The sequence below is a fragment of the Vollenhovia emeryi genome, unplaced genomic scaffold (assembly GCF_000949405.1).
Source record: "Vollenhovia emeryi isolate VEMERY1.0 unplaced genomic scaffold, V.emery_V1.0 DF939122.1, whole genome shotgun sequence".
Classification (NCBI taxonomy): Eukaryota; Metazoa; Arthropoda; class Insecta; order Hymenoptera; family Formicidae; genus Vollenhovia; species Vollenhovia emeryi.
Window position 1 is genome coordinate 1869684 of NW_011967244.1, and position 22932 is coordinate 1892615.

Sequence of the window (22932 nt, forward strand, 5' to 3'; positions counted from 1 at the left end):
ACTATTTTCGGCTTGATAAAATTACTCGATAAAGCGACTGGCTGGATTTTAACGCTCCGTCTGTAAATATTCCTTCGCGATTAAACGCGGACGCGCGCGTGTGTGTGTGCGCGCGCGCGCGCGTGCGTGTACGTGCGACCCGCGCGATGACGTTTCGCGCGTCACACGCGCACACAACGACGCGCGAGCAACGGAGTACCCGGGTTAGGTTAGGGTCAGGTTACGCTCGCTCGGAGGCACTTTCGCGTGACCAACGGCACACGACGGCGTGCGATGTGTCAAATTGACACGCGTTTGCTAACATGCACCTTCGCATTCGTTTAACGGCGCACTGATTCACGCGTCCCGGCCGACCATGGATTACACCTACGATAGGTGAGTGGCTGAGCCCCGCGCCCGCGATCGCCCGCTCCCCGTCTCCTCTCCCTCGGCCGTCCGCGTATCCAGCCCGCGTCTTATCGCGTTTATCTCCCGCATTGTTTGCACAGCCGCCGACTTCGCTCTTCCGCGCCCAGTGCGGGATCAACGGCGATGCTCGGCAGGCGCGACTGACATGACGGAACAGTACGTTGCGCACACACGCAGACCCCTCGCGAGACCCCGCGTGCGTTTCTTTTAGCCCGTATCTCGACGTACCTGTCCCCGCCCGTCGCTTGTTACCGGGATCCCCGCGCGATCCGCGCCAATGACGCTTCATTGCAATGTCATAACGTTTGGTTTACTTGTTGCAGCGTGGTTCTGCGCGACACTCCTTCCGCAGAAACATGCATTCCATATCCCCGATACAACAAAACAATAATCACGGATGTGTACGCAGGAATACCCGAGAACTTGTTGCTAAATGTAATAGGATTCCTGGTGAGTCTACGATCTGTCGTTTACTATCGTTTGGCTACGCGGCCCCGGTTACTCCGCCCGACGAAATGCAATTTACTTATCCTCCGCAGCTCCTGGTTACTCTATTCGGCCTGTTGCGTAAAAAAGCGTGGAACTATGGACGCCTGGCGCTGCTACAAAAGTCCGACAACAGGTGGATGGAGCTGTTCTACGGTGTTAATGAAAACAGAGACACCGATCCGTTGTGCGTCGAGGCCTCCGTCAATTCTCAGCTCTCCCAATTGGATCGAGGGTTTCTCTCGTGGATCGCCACCGCTTTTAAGATCACGTGAGTGCTCGGCGCACTTGAAACACCCCGTCCCTTGTCCCGCGCCTGGTGCGCGACTTACTTGCCCGTAAATCTTATTGCAGCGACGATGAGTTACTACAACGCGCAGGGCCCGATGGACTATTGTACATCATGTTCGGGCGTTGTCTGATCATACTGACCATCATGATGCTCGTTGTATCGCTGTGCGTGGCTCTGCCGATAAATTTTCACGGCAGCATGCAACCAGGAGACAGCGCGACGTTTAGCCACACGACACTGTCCAACCTGGAGCCCACGTCATTCGGGCTTTGGGTGTACACGGTGTTGCTCTTGGCTTATCTGCCGGTCGGCGGATTTGTCATGAGACGTCGCTTGAAGCAGGTATTGCGCCAAGTTTGCCTGCTGCATGTGCTATCCCCGGGGAAAAAAAGCCATGTATCTAGTTGCATCCAATTGTATCAAAGATGTCATGTGATAAAATTTGATCTGATTATATCCAAATTTTTATGCACCCGCTTGTAAGTATATCAAAGCAGATGTGGTCAGATATAGTTGGATAAAACGGTATAAATATCTGACCACATCTGCTTTGATATACTTGTAAATGGATGCGTGAAAGTTTGGATGCAATCTGATGAAATTTTATCATAGCTGACATTATTTGATACAATTGGATAAAATTGGATATGTGGTTTTCTTCCCCCCGGGATGAGATGCATTTTCTTTTCTCTCGTGTGCAAAAGATAAGAATGCTTTGTTCACGCGAGACTACAAGTGGGAATTTATGCATATTTGTGTGTGGATAGGTGCGGGATACTAGGCCTACTGGAGAATTTGTAGCGAGAACGTTATTGATTACGGATATACCGAAGCAACAGTGCACTGTCGAGAATCTTACCGAATATTTCAAGTATGTAGAAAAGGATATTCGCCAATCACGAACTTTCCTTTGGCAGATAATATTTGTCGCTTTATGTTGACAAGAAACCGATATGAAAATATTAGATAACTTGTAACAATCTGTTCTTTTACGTGTGCATTGCTCTTATGCATTAACAACTCTTTCAGGGAGGCATTTCCTGCTTTAACAGTGGAGGACATTACGTTGGCTCATGATATAAAACGTCTTTCAAAGCTGGATGCAGAAAGGGATTGTGCGGAACAGGCGCGTTTATATTGCGAAAGTTATGCCAAGAAGAGGGAATCTTTAAAAATGTATCCTTACCCGTGCGGTCAAATTCTTGGGCATTGCTGCAACAAGGTAAATATCCGAATAAAACGGAATATGGACGTTACGCGAGCATAAAATCAATTTATACGCATTATCGTGCAAGATATTACCTTTAATGGAAAATTTGAATCTGCAGCAAGTGGATGCTCAAGAATTCTACACCAACGAGGAGATACGACTAACGGCGCTAGTTGAAGAGGAGAAGAATGTGGCGCTTAGTAAACCTCTTGGAGTTGCCTTTGTAACTTTAGGTATCTCGTTTACACAATGCGTTGCCTTTTCTGTCTCGAGTCCAAGAAGAGAATTAACAATTTATGATTAATAGGGACACCCGGTGCAGCTAAAACTATGCGCAAGCAGCTGAGGTCGTCGCCGAATGTAAAGTGGATCGTGGATTATGCGCCGATGCCATCGGATATATTTTGGGAAAATCTAAGCATCCCCACGCCGTGTTGGTATCTGAATGCTGTATTAATAAATTTCGCTTTGGGACTTTTCTTGTTTTTCCTTACTACACCAGCTGTAAGTCAATTTCTTTTAGCAAGAGCACATTACAATGAATATTATATAAATAGAAGAAGATTGACGCTTATGGCATTTCGATACAATAATTAACGTTTTAATTGATTCTTTTGTTGATTTTTGGAAATATTAAAAAATTTATACAAAACGTGTAATGTACTTATTTATATCAAAATTTTAGGTCATAGTGACAACTGTCAACAAATTACCAATTGCTGGCGAGATTAAGGAATTTAGTGTAGTAGTTTCATCTTTTCTGCCTACCGTATTGTTAGTCAGTGTGTCTGCTCTGATGCCCGCACTAGTCACGAGGAGCGAATTGCTCGTCAGGCATTGGACGCAAAGCAGCTTAAATCGTGTTGTTATGAGAAAAACGTTACTTCTGTTGCTACTGATGGTGCTCATATTACCTAGTTTAGGATTAACCAGTGCCGCAGCGTTTCTAGATTGGACTGTAAATGACCGAAATAATACGGCACAGTGGGAATGCGTATTTTTGCCAGATCAGGTAAGGTTCTTCTAGCAATAATAAGAATCGCATTTATTCTAGATTAATTCAGTAAGAGCACAATTTCTCCTTATTGTTACAACATTTGCACGGTATTGGTTTATACGGAAATATAAAATTTGCAGGGTGCCCTTTTTGTAAATTACGTCATAACTGCGGCCTTGTTCGGGAGTGGATTAGAATTGGTCAGATTCCCGGAACTCGCGCTGTACACCTTCAGACTTTGCATCGCTCGCAGTCGAGCGGAAAGGATACACGTTAGGAAAGCGGTGCTGTGGGAGTTTCCACTGGGAGCCCATTACGCATGGTTGCTGCTAGTCTTTACTATGACAACCGTCTACAGTTTGGCGTGTCCTTTAATAACTCCTTTTGGACTACTATATCTTGTAGTCAAACATTTGGTACTTTATAATATATATAATTATGGCAGTAACTTGTAATTGTGACAATATGTCCTGTAATGAAAATATCTTGATTAGGTGGACAGGCATAATTTATGCTTCGCTTACGGACCGAGTATCGGTGGTGGCCAATTGGCTGGAGCGGCAGTTGGTGCAGCAGGGGCAGCGCCAGTTTTAGCGCAAGCTGCTCTTTTAGCCTTAGGTCTGGTAAGAGATGGTCTGTCTCCATTAGCCGCGGTACAACTCACTGGTCTCTGTGCGAGTATTCTGGGCCTGGTAACCGGTGTTACATTACCATTATCAAAACCCAAGGTATTATAATTTGAATAGCTTCACAGGAGGCCACTGTTGAAGATTCCGTTTAAAGTTGAATTAGATTCAATTGAGTCATCTATTCCAATATACTATAATTTGATACTATTACTTTCCTGATTTCAAATCTTTACAGTAAAAGTAATGAAACATAAAAATTATTCAGCTAGTGAAGAAAGTGACTTTTTACATAGTAAGAAAGATAGGAATTCTAACAGGGCCTTCTTTTGACTCGTATGACTTTAGAATATTATTAATTCTTAATCATTTTCATTAGACTCCAGTACCAAAAAGGGACCTCTCAACTGGTCAAAATTTCGTAGCACCAGTATTGCGAAAGACTCAGATATCCATAGAGGAAACCATATCGACTGCTTCGAATTCAGAAATTAATTTACCGAGTCCGACAAATACTACTTCCTCTATACAAGAAAGTCCAAAGCTTTACCAAAATTATGGCGGTGAACAGAGGGTTTAAAATCTGTATTATACTCGATATATATGTAAGAATGCTTCGTAACTTGTTTAAAGTTACCTGTTTAGTAGTGTATTCTAATTATTAAGAAGCTAATGCAATTTAGGGAAACCGCAGCACAAATAATGTACATTTTTTAAATACTCCTTGCGTTACGTTAAATTGGCGTAGGTATAATTTAAAAGAGCAATTGCAAAATACTACTTTAACATCACTCTGTCTACTTACATTTATAATTGTATTTATAAATACTTGATTACCACATAATAATTTGTGATAAGTATAAAAATGATGATTGTATTTAATATAATTAATTTAACATAAATTTCGTTTACTTCCTTATTTTATAATAGTTAGGTATTAAGAATTATATGGAGCCCTACGAAGGATTAATTGATACTTAAAGAAAATATCATTTACAAAGATCTATCTTGTCATTTCAAATCTGGCAGTACAAAAACAGAAAATGTCTTAAGTACACTTAATACATTTTAATATTATAACTGTATTATATTAACGCATTAATATAATAGTGCTATATAACTTAAAAAAACTTACAACTATACACGTTTTACATGGAAATAGTTTTTAATTAATAAAAGGTACAATTTTGATTTTCTTACTACAAATAATGTAATTATTCTATGGAAATTTAAAGTAATCTTTATAATATGTATATATCAATCTTATATTTATCATGAAATTGATACAGCAATAATTACACAGTTTTTAATGATTTGATAGATCAGCTATTGTTAATAGTAATGCAATGATAGAAACACAGAAAATACAGTTAAGCGGGATATTTTATTTCTATTCTGAGAATTATATGAGAGGGTGCACCTTATAATATTTTCTGTACTTTTTATCCTGTTTATATATAGGCAATTGATATAGTATACATAATAAATTTTTGGCAAATATATATATGTATACACACATATGTATATAATATTAGAAATTTATATTTCAACATGAACTTTGGCCCAATTAATGTGTACTCTTTGTGTGTCTTTTTAAAAGTTTTTTCAAAATTTTTCCAAGATAAATAGTTAGAGACATACATACATATATATATAATTTCTTAAACACGTATTATAAATTTTTACGATTGTGATTCGATTATTCTATTTTGTTTGTTATCTGTTTTTCACACAAGAAATTAGAATACACAACTCATTTTATATGTTATTTTAACGATCCAGTTGCATTTTGTTATAGAGTGTATATTTAAACACAAGTGTCATGAAGTAAACCTTTAAATATAAAATAAAAGCTATTTCTTTTCTCTTATAAATTGTATATTACAGACTAATTCTTCCCCTCTATAAATATTCCATTATTTTATCCAAGAGAGACTAATTTTTCACGAAATAAACAAATAAAAGATTTCATTTTAAAGTTTTTTTTCAGCAAGTTTATAAGATAATTTATTCAAACGCATACAATGCGTCGTTGTACAATTTTAGAGTTCGACCAAACTTCATTAAACAATTTTATGATTGCTGGTGACAAATATGATTAAACTCAGTATTTTACTCATTCTTTTTCGCTTATCAAGGCACCACGTCTAATTTTACAATGATACACGTTCGCAATATAAACACGTCAACTACATAATTTCTATTTTTATAATTGTTTTGCGAGATTAATAGATGTAAATATATTAACAAGTGAAGTAAATTTTTGTATATGTAAATTTTAATGTTCCACAGAATTTATATTATATATAATTATATATAACTTATTAACTGATATAATTATATATAATCGTCAATTATATTAGTAAGCTTTGCTATATGGACAACGGGGAATTTCATTGAATGAGACAGAGAAATTCATTCATGGAGGCTAACGCCAATTATAGCTTCCAGTTGACTAGATGTAAGATTACTTAACTCCTTCGCTTGATTTTCTTTCTTCTGTGACTTATGAAGTGTTGCTTTTTTCATTGTCGGTGAACTTTTATCATATGACGTGATATTATTCTCGAGATTGTTCTCTTCCTCTTCCTTTTGAGATTCTTCACTCTCTTCGCTGCTTAGATGAACCTGTGAGGCAACATTGTTGCTTAAGACGATCTCTATGAAAAATACAAATGCTAGTCTACGAAATAGTTGTTTGTGTAACAATATGTACTTTGAAACTGCATTTTAAAAGAGGAATTAGCAATATATATATATATATACATGATACAAAGTATATGTACATATTGTATACATATAAACACACGGGATATTGTCGTTTTATAATAGACGAGACTTGAGTTTCTAAACTGAAAATAGGAAATAAACCATAATAAATACGACTCAAGTTTAAAATCAGTAAAACTCATAGCAATTCATATAAACCATTCAAATGATTAAATTTAAGTATTCGTTTCTAGGTATGGAAAATAGAAGAGGCTGCCATTTTCTTTCTTATAACATTAATAGATATAAGCACGATAAAAGTGTTATATAATTGAAAAAATTTATAATGAAAGTAACAATTGTCATGTAACTGTTCAATCAATTTATATGTATAGCAATTAAATAGTAAAAATTAGTAGTAGAGACTGATAGATTAAAATTTACATCATCTTGGAAAAATATTTCTTGTTGAATTAAATGCAATTCTCTATTCATCATGTAATCTTAAAGTTAAATGAATGATATAAGTAAACTTGCTTCACATTAATTGCGCAAGTATTATTATATAATGCATTAATTTATATAACTTGCTCTTATCAATAATAAATCCACACATCTACCAATATTAAGCAAAAAGTTTTATTTGCAAATACAAAGCTAAATATTTATTTTCTACCAAGTGTCTACTACTGCGAATTTAAAGGAGTAGGGATATTGGGAGTAATGAAAAATAATTTAAAAAAAAGATTTCAGTTTCTTTTTGTTTTTTTGTGGACATATATACTACCTTCCAATATTACAACATAACTTTCATTATGTTATAACATTACAACAATGATCATTGCTTACATATAGCCGCGATGAAATCACAAATAAAACTTTGTTATATCATACAGTTAAGATGATCGTATAAAAGATTGCATTGATTATGTAGATACGGTTAGATTCCAAATTATTTGACATAATTTTCACAATTTTAGGGCTATCGAGTTAATGTAAAATAATGTAAACTTTCACACAATGAAATAAACAAGAATGGCTTCTTTGGTAAATTAAAGATGCATTTACTTGTTTATATACTCACATTCTTCCCTAGCCTCTATTAAGACATTATGCATTATAATCAATAAATCTCAAATTATGTATTTTTCAATATAAGTTTTCTTTTCTTACCAAATTTTACCACCACCAAAGTAATGACACATTCAATTTAATTATGCGCAAACAATATAGAAATACAGGTAAAGGATACAAAACACTAACTGTGTTGCAAATGCATATCTGTACATAAAATATATGCAATACCTCTGGTGAATATGTATTAATAAAGATTTGCGATTAATTGAGTGATCGCAGTGATATGTTTACTAATGACACAGATAGAGAGTAAGGTTTCATCTCACCTCTACGATAGAAACCCTTGGTGATGGTTCTCGCTTAGCAATTTTTTCCATTACGACCGGACTAGTGGAGCTTGTCGAAGAATACTCTTTATCTGTATCGTTATCCGAATATTCTTTTTCGTCTTCGACAGACTTCTGCGCATCCGCATTTTCATGCAACTTGCATACGACGCCACCCTTCTCGCTCTCTCGTTCGAATAAGTTGCCATCGAGATGAACTAACAACACAAATAACAAGATCGCATATTAATTTTTATAACACATACAGCTCGTTATAGTACACAAGATCTATAGTATATAAGTTTTTATAGCAACTTGAGTTTTCTTCAATGAAAATATCGAGTAGGGAGATCATCTTATTTACACCTCTGTGGTTTAATTATTTAGGTGTTTCAATATTCTTCAAGGTTTAATAATAAGTATTAAATTGAGTAAAGAATCTGCAGGGAAAGGAATGTTGGATAAGATTCAGTAATGTTGGAACAATTTGTGCAAATACGCGTTGATGATATTCTCGAATTACCTTGGCAAAAGGCAGTGCTACAATATGAACAGTGTGCTGATGTTCGACGTCCGCATTCTGAACAAAAATGCCACGGACAACAGAATTTCGATTCTGCTGCTTCATCGATTACTACACATGTTTTGTGATACTTTTTGTTACACGTCTTTTGTGAACAGACTATAAATTTTTCAGTCAATGATATGTCTAGTCCACATTGCCAACATCTGTATATTCTCCATCTAAAAGATAAAGACCATAAAATTCGTTAATACATTGATTCCACAACAACCATGTCAAGACGACATTGAGTAACAAGATTTACAATTAACGTACATTTTAAATCGTTTATCTATCTTCGGCGTAGAAATTTTCTTTAACGGCGTGACCGTTTGTGTAACCGTTTGTGCAACCGATTGTGTAACCGTTTGTGTAACCGTTGGCAACGGTTGTTTTTGTGCTTTTAATCCGATAAAACCACTGCAATTTGAGGCACCGCAAAGACACGCCTTTCGCGTTTCTCCGTCGGACGCCAGGTTGTAGTTAAACGTTAATTCTTCCCCATTGTCTATGTCACGCAAAGCGAATAGACCGATGCGTGTATCTCCGTTTACCGTCCACTTTTGCGTTTCGCAGTTTGGGGCGCACGAATGATCTACAAACAACAACATAATTGACTTTCGGGATCACCGTCATTCGTATATCCACGATATACTCACTCATAAATCGACTAAGATTTCCCTTCGGTTCCGCGTCAATCGTTCTGTTGTTGTCTATCGTCAGGAAGTAGAAATTCTCATTTTTCAATTCCTTTTTTCGATGCAATCTGCGCTTGTATTCGGCGTCGTCTATAATTTCTCCCACATATTCGATGACAAATTGTCCCGCTTTAATTTCCTCCAACGATCTCAGGCCCCATCCGCGGCCCACGGTATGAAATGGCTCCATCGCTGGGTATTGTCGCAGCACGAACGACTGATTCATGCATTTGGCTCCAGCTGGACAATTTGCCGGACTGCATTCGACCATTAGTATACGATTCAGACAATCCGTACCAGGCGCGCAAGGATTATCCCACGTGGCCTCGCATTCGCACGCCACTTCGCTCTCGACTTCGGTTGGCTTCACGTTACCCACTGGTTTATTGACCTGTCATATGTTTATTTTCAACAAGGTTTCTAGCTCTTCACTGCAGTTATTCATTAAATTACAACAAATTATCATGTATAATGTGTCTATGTTTCTAATTGTAAAATCAGTTGTTCCAATAATGACAGCAGTGTTGTGACTACAATAATAAATTATTTAAAAAAGATCCAGCGAACGAACGCGAACAACAATCTATGGACGGATCTAATCGAATAAATGTGGACGATGCCGCGAAGAGTTGAAATGTATACCAAAATTAAATCCAAGCAAGTAAACGCAAACGAACACATGGTATAAACCGTACTTTTAATTTTACGTATGGTGGCGGTTTCAGTCCTTTCGGTTCCTTGGTCATGGATCGTCTCGCTTTTACTTGCTGATGTATTCTTTTGGCTTCCTCAAGCGCTATCCGGTATGCATCATCCATCATAGACTTTTTACCTATAGGTGGTTTTATATTTCCATCGCCGTCTTGATACAAATAGGCCCGACCTCTGTAAGGATTAAAACATTAAAAAAGAAGACAAATATATATTAATCGCAATATTTCGTACGAAAAGGAAGCCCTCTACTTACCTGTGCACCCAATAATAATCATTGGATCCCAAAAACATTACGCAAAATTTACCAGGACTTTTAGCTTTGTCTCTAACGTTTTCAGGAATTTCATGTGGATAACATATACGAGACGGCCACCATCGATAATGGCCGAGTTTTACCCATACAACTTCCCCGTACAAAGGTAATCTTCCTGTCTCGCAATCTTCACAGATAAATCCACCGTCAGGCGCATCTATACCTAAATCACCAACATAAAGAATAATTGATTTGCAGGTACTATACTTTATATTAACCATAACGTCTTAATCCAAATTACCTAGGCATTCCAAATGAAAGGAAGTCGGACATGTGTCACAACAAATGAGACTTCCACCACGTGTACAGAGGAAACACCAGGTTGCATTCAGTGGAGGATGCGGTGCTTTGTAATGTTTTGGGCATACAATTTGACTGGCCGTTAAAATTGCTGAACCAGCCGGCAGACACAATGTCGACGCATGATAAGACGAAGGGCAACGGACACATTTTGCCATTCTCTCGTTCGTGGCGCGCGAACGATTGTGTTGTGGATTGTCGGAGCTGCAGGTGTGGCACACGTGATACGGGCATATCAAGCGTCCGCCCTGCCAGTGTGACTGAACAAGATATAAATGTTTATCAATGTTGGGAACTATCGACATTTTATAATATTGTGATGCAAACGCAAAGTTTTACCTGGGGCCACGATATTAAGCAGTTGGAATGATAATGTTTTCCGCAAGCTGGAACGTTACATCTAACTCTATCCCCTTCCCTCTCATTGCATAGGAAACAAGCGGGTGCTACTCCAGATAGGCAGTCGATACATTTGAATGTCTCGTCCTCTTGTTCTTCGGATTTACCTGAATTCGATTAATATTATGTCGCATTTAACCATGTATTGGATTGATGTGAAAAAGTTGTCTTTTGTTACCACGTTGCATGTCGAAAAAATTACTTTTCTCAATGCAATATGTATACACACATATATAAGTTGTATATCTAATCATTATAATTACCATTATTTTCGTTTTCGCCATTAATACTTCTTTTAATTATGTTCAAGTCGCTAAGTAATCTGTCATCTAATGTATTCTCGTCAACAGAATATTCTGGACTGGATTCGCCAGGTTTTACACACGATAAATGAAAGTAAGAATAGCAAGGCCCCTTACATCTCGTTAACTTGCCTGTCTTCTCGCAAATTTGACAAACCTTTTCTAGCTTCAGACCTCTGAAGAGATTGTACAGTCTACTCCGTTTCGTTTCTGAAATAGAATTTTCTTCCCTATCAATTTTATTTTTCGTCTTTTTATTCTCTTTTATAGTTACATCAAGATCAATTAATATATCGTCGTCTTCCGGTGTGCTTTCTTTCGAATGCGAGTGCAAGCTTTTGTACGATCTCCTTCGTCTCGTTTCAGAAGCAGAATTTTCTTCCCTGTCAACCTTAGACTTTATCTTTTTATTCTCCTTCACAGTTGTGTCGACGTCGACCGACATCTCGACTTCATCTGGACTGCTTTCCTTCAAGTGCAAGCTTTCATTTGTCATGTGCAATCCGAATTTCTTGTGGTATTCCGCGCCCATTTCGTGCCAAGTTTTTCTCAAGTATGTTTCAATGTCGCTTTCTGGCATATAGGGATATTCAATCTCTAGCAAATGCTTGTTGTCTTCGTAATAAAGTTTAAACATACTCTCATCCTCCATATTTTTCATGTTTGCGTTTGTACCTTCGAAAGAACTTTTATGACATGCAGGAGACGAAGACAGAGAATCTGAGTTTAGTTTTGAATTAATTTTACCATTTACAATCAATGAATTTCTCGACTTTGATAATTTCGATCTACGTGGCTTTGATACTTCCGGTTTTTCATTAGATACCTGTAAAAGTAAAAATAAAATTTTACACCGCACGCGACGAGTACTAAATTAAATATTATTTATACTAAATGTAAAGAATTATTGACATTACATTCTCTTGCTTAGGACGTTTAATATCAAGCTCATCTTGCTCAGTCAAGTATTTCCTTTTGTTCTTATTTTTGTCATTGACAGTAAATAATTTTGAATCTCTAGACGTCGAGAATTTATTTTTTCTTGCAAAAATTGCAATTCTTTCTTCAACTGTCTTTGGCTGTGCTCGCGTAGCTTCATGAACAGCGTTTTGCCATTTGGGTTTTGTTGTCGGCTTCACAATGAAAGCGGCAGCGTACTTAGAATCCTTCCTCTTCATTTCGGCAGTCAGTGATTCTCCTAATTTCAGGAAGTCAACGAGACTCGTGAATTCCATCATACAGTTTGCCGAGACCCAGCTGTGTCGCCCTTTGTCTCCGAAGTAATGAACATGCACCATTGTCGTAATTGACCTGGATCTAACTACGCCACGAAATAACAAAGATATTTTTCAACATTTTACGTGAACACACTTTTTAAATAACGTCTATGCATGTAGGAGAAATACAGCGTCAGATTCTCGTGCTTGTACACGTTCCAAAGCAATTCTTCTTTCGAACACACCGCAATTTAGGTAAGCAAAGTGTAAAAATTAACGAGTGTTAGATACTTACCTCTCAATTTATAATATATCCTTGAAGCCGGATCGACCGTTACCATACAAGGCCAGAATGGGAAATTGCCGACTCTCGCCCACGCCAACTGACCCACCTTCCACGAGCATTCAATGCCAGGGCCGATTGCTGTCGGAGATAGAATCTCCTCTATACTGTTTAACGTAGTAGACGAGTCGCTGGCCTCATCTGTATTATTAGCTATACTAATATCATCTATATTTTCGTCCACGCTAGCATCGATGGAATTTAATAATTGTCTACGCGTCTTTGGCCTCCAAGTCTGCAAAATTATAAGAGCGATGAGTGTATTATGTAAGTGCCGATAGACGGCAAACTTTGGAGTACTAAAAAACCCAATAGTATTTCAGGGTTCAATATTTATCGTGGAAAAAAAAAGAACTTTGCTCGAAAAGCATTGTACGTTGGCTGCTGGTACACAAATATCCAAATGTACATTTAACGTCAGGTCTCACTAGTGACATTGTACTCTCATTGGGCTAAAAAGTACGCGCGATGGACGCTCCGTTGCCCGGAGAAGCGTCCATGTAAAGAGCTGTGCACGGCGTGTACCTGCGGGCAATCGACATTAGTGGCCGTGGTGAACCTGGGCTTAATCGCACGGCCGTAACGGCTCCGTCCGGACGGGCTGCCATTACAATCGTCCATGAGAGCCTCCCCATCGTTGCTCGCGTCCTCGCTCGTCGAAGCGCCGATATTCACGTCGGCCACCGCCTGGGATCCGGCGGGATCCGGCGCGGACGCCTCGCTGAACTCCGTCCCACTTGTGCTCATGGCGCCGCGCTCAGAACGGCATCCTCAGGTCCTCGCGCCCCGTACGGCGCGAACCGTGGACGCGGACGGGCTCCCCTAACGACGACCGGCCGCGAGGGCCGCGAAACGCTAACGGCGAGGGCACACTCGTCGTGAACGATACTCGCTAACGCTGGGCCGACACGGCGGCGGGCCTCGTGTTTCGACGGACGTCACCGTGCTCGGGCGCTACGAGGGCCTACCTCATCCGGGGACCGAACGTCGGCTTCCGCGCCACTCGGACCTGTACGCGGGGCCTCGATCTCCGCCCTCTCGACCGTCCCAATTGTTGTGATAACAACGAACTGTGAACGAACCTCGCGTGCCGCCTGAGCAGGACGCGTTTCCCGCGATTTTGGGCGGTTCTCATGGCGGCGTTGTCGTCCCGCGTGAAACGGCGGGCGGTCCGGTCCGGGCCGGCGCGAGCGCGCCTTCTTTATCGGTCGCGCCGCTTTTCCACCGTACACCGGAGGATTCGGAGAAAAGGCGAAGAATCCTCCCCTCAGTTATCTCTGCGTTCCACGGGGAGACGAATATTAGCTTTTTCTGCCGAACGCGGCCATTGATAGCGTAGCGTTCGAAATTCTCGGCGGAGAGTGCAAATACGAGCATCTCGCTCGATGAACGTATAAATTGTTTGCCTTTGTAAAACTTGACTCTCTAAATTTTTGATTCTCTCTCTTTCTTCCCAACGTTTTATTATGCACAAATGACGGCATTTAATTTTAAAAGCGATGTAAACTCTGAGCGGCTGGTACTATCGGGTGCTACACTAGCTACACCGCTCAAGTCTGTTCTACAATACGTTGTCACCGTCGGACGCCGAAACGTAGCCGATGGTCCAATGAGAAAATTTCTGTTCGAAACATCCGGCAGCGACGAGCGATGGCTGCTCGCGTTCTCGACAGCCACTGGTCAAGGCCTTCACACATAAAATTCCGTAAGGACGTAAAACGTAAGCGTAAGAAAATCAACAGATTGGATTTGCCACTGCTTGCGTTATTGCCTTACGTTCTCGACTGTGATTGGTCGATTTTCTTATGCTTGCGTTTTACGTCCTTACGGAATTTTATGTGTGAAGGCCTTCATTTCTCACAAGTTTTACTGCTTATTTTTCGTGTGTTCGGGCCTTAACACGTAATACGTAAACCGTAAGGAAATCCTCCAGAGTCGATTATTCCCTTAGTGTAGAGGGGAATAGTCGACTCTGATTGGAGGATTTCATTTACGTGTTACGTCAGAGAGAAAGCTGAGAGCGACCACGCCGTTGTTTTACTTGATATCGTTTCGGGAGACTGTTTTCCCATTTTTACTTTTGGAACTATTTCATTATGCATTTTCGGACTTTGCCGACAAAATTTCCACTGGTGCATGTCTGTGCTACGCATCCTGACATCTAATTTATAAAATTTACATTGTCTACATGAGAAAAGTTGATGCAAGTATAATGCAGATAATTTATGTTAACGTAATTTTAAATTTCACAGCATAATCCTGAAAAATATGCGTAGCATAAACACGCATAAAGTGGAGACTTTGTCGGCAGTGCCGGAAGATGCGTAGCAAAATAGTTTCGAAAGTAAGGATGGGCGCAAGGGCGCGCAAAACAGTTTCCTAAAACGGTATAAAGTAAAGCGTCGGCGTGGCCGTTCTCAGCGTTTTCTCTGTTATTACGCAGGAAAACGCGCGTCTCCAACTCAAAGTATAATTCTTGAGGTTTATCTCGTAGTCCACATTGCCGCGTTCACGGCTTCAGTGAGCCTCGACTCGCCAAAATCCGCAATGAAAAAGAAGCGAGTGGTCCATCCTGATAGAACTGCGAGACCAGATCCTACGCCGTCGAGCTACCTCCGCCGTCTGTCTGCGGCGAGGCTCGCGTGCGCCGCCTTTTATACTCCCAGGCGATGCCTGGCGCCGACCAATCGGTGCTCGACGTAGCAGCGCGCCGGGTTCATTGGCTGGAGCCCTGGCGGTGGGGAGCCGGGGTATATAAGCGGCGTGCAAGGGAGCCAAGCAGCGCTGTTGGGAGCGTCCGGCGGAGGGCGAGGCTGCGTCACGTCGCACGGGGAACGCAACTGTAATTGCGCCCGAGATCCTCGATGAAGCTTCTCGTCGTGAAACTTGGATCTTTGCTAAAAGCTGCTTGCAAAGAGATTTTTCCGCTCCTTCCTGGCACATCCTTCTTCCTGTTTATTAGTTTTTCAACCAAGATCTTCCTTTGCAAGGTAGAGTATTAAGCTTCTGGCAGGTCGGAGGTTTTAGAGAATTTAGCGTAGCGTCCTCGTCGCCCAACTTCGGCCTCCACTCGAGTGTATCGTTTCTCGCGTCCGACAGTTTGGATTTAATCTTCCTCCAGTGGCAGGGAACGTAACCTTTTCTTGGTAACCTGAGGCCTGTTATACAATGCGTCGGTCGTCGCTGTCGGATGTCGGGACCGTCGGGTCCCAATGAGAAAATTTATTTTTTAAAAAGGAGATCGCCAATACAGCACGCATATCTAAAAGGCATCTTTAAGTCGTCTTTTAGATATACATGTCTAAAAGATGACTTAGACTTCTTAAAGACGCCTTTTAGACATGCGTGCTGTATGGGCGCGAAGATGTTCGCGGATATTTCGCACGATTTGCACGCCCGAAGAAAATCGTGGAAACACGCGGGACTTTATACTCGGTGATTCTTTCTTTACAGCTTACGGCATCCTACTCGGTGCTGAATGTCCTGCGGAACGTAACTCGCCCGTTGCTGAACAGAGCGCGAGTGATACGCCGGATCGGCCGCGTAACGAAAGGATGTCGCACGGGGACATTTTCGTTGACGATGTTCGCGCTACCCTGGTGAAAATAAAAATTGGATCGTAAATCGAACGTGAGGGGAGACGGGAGAGCGACACGAGCGTGAACGAAGTGTGTAGGAAGCGTAATTTGGGACAGCGAAGCGTAAAAGAAACTTGGAACGCTTCTTTTACGCTTCGCCGTTCCAAATTACGCTTCCTACACATCTCGTTTGTGCTCGTGTCACTCTCCCCTTACGTTCGATTCACGCTCCAAATTCTATTTTCACCAGGGTGTTCGCCGAGCGGCGTGTCCGAAACGTGTATTACGTGTACCGTGCCAGGTTTCGATCGTCGCGAACACACGGAACGTCGATTTACCGACGAACGTTCTCAAAGAAAAGGTATTAAATTGCGTGCGGAACGAATTGAAACGTTTCGTTAAAAATACATACATGCATAAATCGGGAACGAATTCAGGAACGAAAGTGAGGAACGGGAGCGAAATCGTTGGCCTCGGCTCACATTTGACGCGAATAGAAAAAAACGTAAAGCGTCAGGACAGTCGTATTCCTCGAAATACATTGAAAAACAATATCGGGGCTGTTCAACCGACACTCGGTGTTTGTTCACGTGCCCGCGCGCGTGTTTTGTTCGCGCCGCACCGTCCCTCGGGACAAGGTCGCTTACGCTCGGTCATTCGCTCAACGACGCTCGAGCCGGCGGGTAGACACGCGAGTGCGCTCCGCATTATCGCTCTTCCGCAACGCGTTCGTTCTCGCCGCGTAGCTGACTATTGTCGAATCGCGCGTCGGATTTGCGAGTGTCGCGAAGACACGACGGTCGCGAGGATATTCGTAGATGTTTCGCGCGATACTCAATTGACGGTGACGATTTCTTTAGAGCTTGCGCATCTTTCTCGTTTAATATCCCGCGGAATCGCGGTACGTGTTACTCGCCCGTGATATGCCGGACCGATCGCGGGTAACGAAAGGACGTCGCGCATGGACATTGACGATATCGACGCCATTCGCGGAGCGGCGTGTCCGAAGCGTGTACTGCGGCCAGGGCTGCTTTCGCGGGAAGATGAAAATGATCCAGATTAAAGCGATCTTGCGCTACGATTGGTCAAGTCTGCAAATTTCGTAGCGCATCGCATTGAAATTTTGCTCAACGAAATCCCGAACTCGACCGATCGTAGCGCGAGGTCGTTCTGGATCATTCTGATCCTCGCGCGAGAGCAGCCCGGATTATCGATCGTATCGTCGAACGGTATGTCCTCGGGCGGTCTCAGTTCGCTCGCATCGCGCGAGTCATCGGGAGTGATCGGGAGTGAAGTTGCCGTCGTTTTCAAACTCGGCCGGAGGCGAGCGGCGTCGCGGCGCGTTCGACCAGTGAGTACAGCCGTGGTTGGAATTGGTTTCTTGCGTGTGTACATTCGACGCTCGCAATCTCTCCCGGAACGTGCATTTCGCGACGAGGCTCGCGACCGGCCGCGTTTGCGGGCTCGCGTCGTCGCGTGATAACGTTCGCGTAAACGCGTATGTCGCGCGCGTACGCTATTCGAGTGGAGAAAGTGCCGACGGGGGCAACGAGTGCTGCACCGTGACGGCGCGTCGGTATGAAGTTGGCCGCGCGACGTAACGAACCTTCTCCTCCTACGCCACTTCGAATTCGTTCGTTACGTTGACTCGCGAGGATTCTCGCACCTTCTCTCTCTCCCCCGCGTTATTCGTCGCGGACGAGGAATCGCGCGAGGATTGTCGTCGGGATGGTCGAGCGATTATGCGCGCGAGCGAATCTTGCGCGAGTGCCATGAGGAAGCAGCGTCGCCGCCGCGTCGGGCGAATCGTGACTTTGTGGAATCGCGAATCTATTCTTCCGCCTCGACGCGATAAAGTCGCGCGCGAGTGCTCGGGAGTGCCGTGCAAAGTGTCGCGCGGCTTCTCGCGTTCGGCGCTGATTAGTGCGCGTAAAATTGGTGCGAAAACGTGACGCGGCGAATCTTGCGCGAGTGCCATGAAGGAGCGAAGGACCAACGACGAGTTCTGAGAGGAGGAGGCGGCCCGGGAGGGGCATCGGGCGTCGGCGGAACAACCACGGGTAAGTTATTTCTCGTTTATTGTTAATTGCGGGGTAATAATCCTTCGCGACGATCGCTCAGTCCGCGCGATTTCATCAAATATTCGATGGCATTTAATAGCGAATTGCTTGCACCGAGTGCAGACCAAGGCTCGTTTAGTCAATTCTTATATTTAACGTTGTCTTAAATGCACGTTCAAGGAGTATATTTAGCTAAAAAGTGACTTGTACAGATGCTGTACGGATTATTTGACTGGCTAAAAAGTTTTTCAAAGGGTAATATTTGAAATTGTTTTTATTCTTATTAAAGTGATCCTTAAATATAAGAATTGACTGTAAACGAGTCTTTAGCAGTTTCTTAGTTTACTTGTGGAAGAAAATGAGGTTTCGACATTTGTCGAATTTTATAAAAATTACATTTTATAACATTTATATTTGAGAGAGAATTTTTAAATAAATACAATCAATTATTTTTTATTAAACGTCTGTTTGACGAACGAGTAGAGAATTGAATACGCGTAATAATTTCTTTTAAAATGCCGACTCTCCATTTTAATTAATGAATTACTAATTAATAAGTTAATGAAAAATAATAACTTTTATGTTACAGATTAATGCAGCTTCGACTCCGCTGTTGCGCGTCAGTGTCGGTGAGTCCATTTTTATCTTAAATTAAGAATCTATGAAAACCGCATCGTACGTATATAAGAAGACGAGATCGAGATACGCAGCGAATGAGCAACTAATTAATATATTGCGTCGAGTTAACGAGATAAAAATGTTGAATATAATATCGCATAGATCTCTGCTGTGTCTTAAACTGGATGTACAATGAATTATGTGAACGTTGGAGTGTGGGCCATTCGTTAATAGTTTAAATCCACGAATTGCATTTGTCGATTTTATCAGTTTTCTGCAAAATAATTAATAGATTAGACCCACGAATTGCAAGCTTATCGATTTTATCAGTTTTCTACATAATGACAATATTAGAAAGATGATTGGATTCGAGTTAAAAATTCGCAATCGAAGTTCACCGATCGGAGAGGCGACGGTACAATTAGTTACAGTTGTTTTAAAATTTTTCTCGAGAGATACACGTATACGGGAAAGTAGAGAGTATTACAGACTCGCGAGAATTTCCGTGCGATACAATACAACCGTGGGGTAAACCGCGGAGGGTATCGTGGTGTACAGATTTCGGGCATTACTATGGCATTTTTTGGGCAGTAGTGAGCGCTTTTTGGCCTTGCTGGGACATAGAGAATTTAAAAAGGTATAATAAGATAATAAGATAAAGTAATGCCCACTGGGCATTCATGGTTTCGGTCAGCGGTTTACCGCTCGAATACAAGAATGTCCGACAATAATCGCGCACAGCTTCTCCTCCAAATTTAACGAGCAGAACCGTCGTAAGAAAACAGCCTCGAGATCATTTAGCTCATTTATTCGATACAGCATAGTTTCTCATGTACACATAAACACGTTAGACACATATACGTCAGAATAAAACATTAAATAGTTTACGAGTGCATCGCTGTGTCCTCTATCGTGGATATTTGCGCTTATTCGTTAATTCGTACAGACCCATCGATGATACATGTATCTCATAACCGTATTTAGTCCGCAACCGTCTTAGCGTTTATTATAGAAGTCAATTTGCAATTCTGCGAGAGCGCATCTCGTACAAGCGCCGACGATTCAAGTACAATCTCGCGGCGAAATCTGACGATTCTTCGGGGCCGACGCGCTTATAGTTGCTTAAACGCGTAAAAAATATAACAAGCGCGGTCCTCGTCCGTCAATCCGTTCAGCCACCCTCGGCTCTTCGAGGGGGGGGGGGGGGTTCTCGGTACACGAATATTAGGTTTGTTTTCCGCCCCTGCACTGGTGAACTAGTGCAGTAAGCTAGAATGAGAAAAAAAATGTGCTTGTCTCGCTCTAATTTATTGCACTCGTTCACCAGCGTCGGAACAGAAAGCAAGCCCAAGATCTCTCCTCGAGATTTGAACCGCACGGTACGACACTTAAAAGTAAGGGACACAATCTTAGGTGACTCATTAAATCTCTTCTCTCTTCTTTTGTCTTGATTATTACGCAGGCATGAAAATCGGACCCATACACCAGCTTGTTAGATATCTACGATATAACGGTACGACGTTAAATAGGTACCTTACAGACTGCGACTTTACGACAAACTTTACTGCTGCCGAAAACTATAGTATTAACGGTAATACATAGACAAGCGTCGTCCAATACCTTCCTAACGGAGAGAGAAATTCGTCGTTATGAGATCGAGATTCAAAAACCATTTCGACTTCGTTATTTAACAATTGTGCATAATTGTCATTGCCGTCGATCGACACTCGCCAACGTCGTTTGCCATTTCCTATAACGGGACAACGATCGCTCGCGCGCCTCCGTATCGAATGCGGGGAAGGTTTTGCACTTTTTTGTTTTGCACATTGCTTATTGTCTGTTCACAATAGCAGCCGCCAACGAATAATTCGCTAATTCGCTTATTTCGTTTTTCCTCTTTGCTTCTCCCTTAATACACCCAGTGCGGAAACATCGTCGTGGATGATGGCATTGCGAATAACGCACGGCGATACTCGCAGTGTTTCGATTAAACGCGTTTATGAAGTTTCGAGAGCGTCACCTTTGTGCAACATTATCCTTTCGCCGTTCGTGCACTCCTCGCAAAAGAAAACCGATGGATTAAGGGAAATTGATAGAAATTTACTCGGCCGGATTAAAAAATTGCCGAAATTCCGCGTCTCCGGAATGAACTGATTTCTATTTTGATTATTTTTATCTATTTATATTCGCTACGTTCTGCGTGAAATTAAGATTGGTCTAACGCTATAACTGAGTCGATAACATTGTGGAATAAAAAACATGCTATGCAATGCACAAACATAATTAATCTAGTAAGCTGAGAGGAATATGGGGAAATTGCACACAGTTTCTACAGGGTGAGTCGTAAAGGCTGTCCCAACCTTTTACCATAAGAGGTGAATTACCGAACGCAACTGTAGCCAACTCGGGGAAGAAATGGATAAAATCTCGTTCTACATGTCTCAATCATGTAATGTCTAATTATTTCTCGAGAAATGTAATTAGATATTACATGATTAAGATATGTAGAACGAGATTTTATCCATTTCCTAATTCACCTTTCATGGTAAAAGGTTGGGACAGCCTTCACGACTCACCCTGTATATTGCTGAATTAAAGGCTGATTCACAATGTGCTCTTTGCGTCTCGAAACATTCTATTTGTATAAGCAAATCAAGAGGCTTAAAAAATGTTCGACAGTGTACGACTGTACAATTTATCGGCGTGCGCACATTTTTTAAACGTATTTGGCTAACAAAACAGAATGTTTCTAAAACGCGACGAGCACATTGCAGATCGGAATTGGCAAGTTATAACACGAAATGCAGTTCTGCCAGTATTCCTTAATCTGCCTGTTCTTCGCAAGATCTCTCGGCATGGGGATTGGTAGCCACAACTACGAATTCCGTTGCGTCTTTCGCGATGGCGAGGTGGCGGCCAATCTCGGTCACGACACGTTTGTCAGGTAATGGTTGTGCGCGACTGGTATCGTATACGTTATCATGCACTTGGCCGGAAGCGCGTGTCGCGCGACCGAGGAGGCGCGGCGCGCGTCTCCTTACGATTCGCCTAGATTAACGCAGTCACGTTGATTGCATCTGCAATTCGTACGACAAAGCCTCGGCCGGGTGACGGCCGAGTCGGGATACGGACTGGCTAGTTAGGTACATGATTGACTTACACAAATAATCGTAATAATCGTCGCGTACTTTCGCCAATAAGGAACGACTCCCATGCAGCTCGCTACTTCCTCGACGTACAACTCGCGCATTCAAGGATGCTGTTTCCCCCTAAAGCGGGCGGATTCGCGAATATTATTGAAAGCATAATCCACTGTAGCGACTTAATCCCTTCCGTTGGAGTCAGTGGTCCGTTGCAACAATCGTTCTTAACGACTTGAAATTACGCATTGTAATTCTTGAGTTCATCAAAAAATTCGCGTGTTAAATATTGTATTTTAAATAAACTCGAGAGATATTTATTTCTCGATTGAGGCGGAGAAACGTGCTGGAGCCTAACAGTGTTTATTTTAACAAGTAAGAGTGTAGACTAGGAAACTGCGGTTACGTTTTCAATTTTATCTCTTGGATAAAGCTCTCGCATTAATTTTATCTATTTCTCCTTTTTATTAATTAATATTGTTCGCCAAATGAATATTTAAGAGATGTCTTGATTGTGGGTTCCAGCTTTAATTTTGATCGGATCTTTACTTGTCTAG

General features: G+C 41.7%; 2 protein-coding genes across 2 annotated transcripts; one reads left to right on the forward strand and one right to left on the reverse strand.

The window, feature by feature from the left end:
* The first annotated feature begins 157 nt into the window (after positions 1-157).
* Positions 158-5890, forward strand: LOC105569920 (CSC1-like protein 2). The gene is made up of 12 exons (XM_012026779.1): positions 158-375; positions 732-858; positions 948-1165; positions 1249-1528; positions 1954-2057; positions 2216-2408; positions 2515-2629; positions 2704-2900; positions 3082-3408; positions 3534-3809; positions 3888-4121; positions 4399-5890. The coding sequence occupies exons 1-12, from the start codon at positions 356-358 to the stop codon at positions 4597-4599; spliced, it is 2292 nt and encodes a 763-aa protein (XP_011882169.1). The 5' UTR covers positions 158-355; the 3' UTR covers positions 4600-5890.
* Positions 5891-6311: 421 nt separating this feature from the next.
* LOC105569922 (histone-lysine N-methyltransferase NSD2) lies at positions 6312-14068 on the reverse strand. Its single transcript, XM_012026780.1, has 13 exons — positions 13505-14068; positions 12932-13214; positions 12337-12740; positions 11381-12245; positions 11058-11224; positions 10660-10978; positions 10359-10581; positions 10087-10276; positions 9353-9782; positions 8970-9288; positions 8655-8875; positions 8132-8349; positions 6312-6647 (listed from the first exon to the last, which is right to left on the reverse strand). The coding sequence occupies exons 1-13, from the start codon at positions 13724-13726 to the stop codon at positions 6435-6437; spliced, it is 4074 nt and encodes a 1357-aa protein (XP_011882170.1). The 5' UTR covers positions 13727-14068; the 3' UTR covers positions 6312-6434.
* Positions 14069-22932: the final 8864 nt, after the last annotated feature.

Coding starts and splice junctions, on each gene's coding strand:
- LOC105569922 (XM_012026780.1), bottom strand. CDS start 13,726: ATGAGCACAAGTGGGACGGAGTTCAGCGAGGCGTCCGCGCCGGATCCC. Junction 12,741..12,931: donor GATATATTATAAATTGAGAG/GTAAGTATCTAA, acceptor TTCGTGGCGTAG/TTAGATCCAGGTCAATTACG. Junction 8,876..8,969: donor ATAGATAAACGATTTAAAAT/GTACGTTAATTG, acceptor TTTATCTTTTAG/ATGGAGAATATACAGATGTT.
- LOC105569920 (XM_012026779.1), top strand. CDS start 356: ATGGATTACACCTACGATAG. Junction 859..947: donor TAAATGTAATAGGATTCCTG/GTGAGTCTACGA, acceptor TATCCTCCGCAG/CTCCTGGTTACTCTATTCGG. Junction 2,058..2,215: donor AATCTTACCGAATATTTCAA/GTATGTAGAAAA, acceptor CAACTCTTTCAG/GGAGGCATTTCCTGCTTTAA.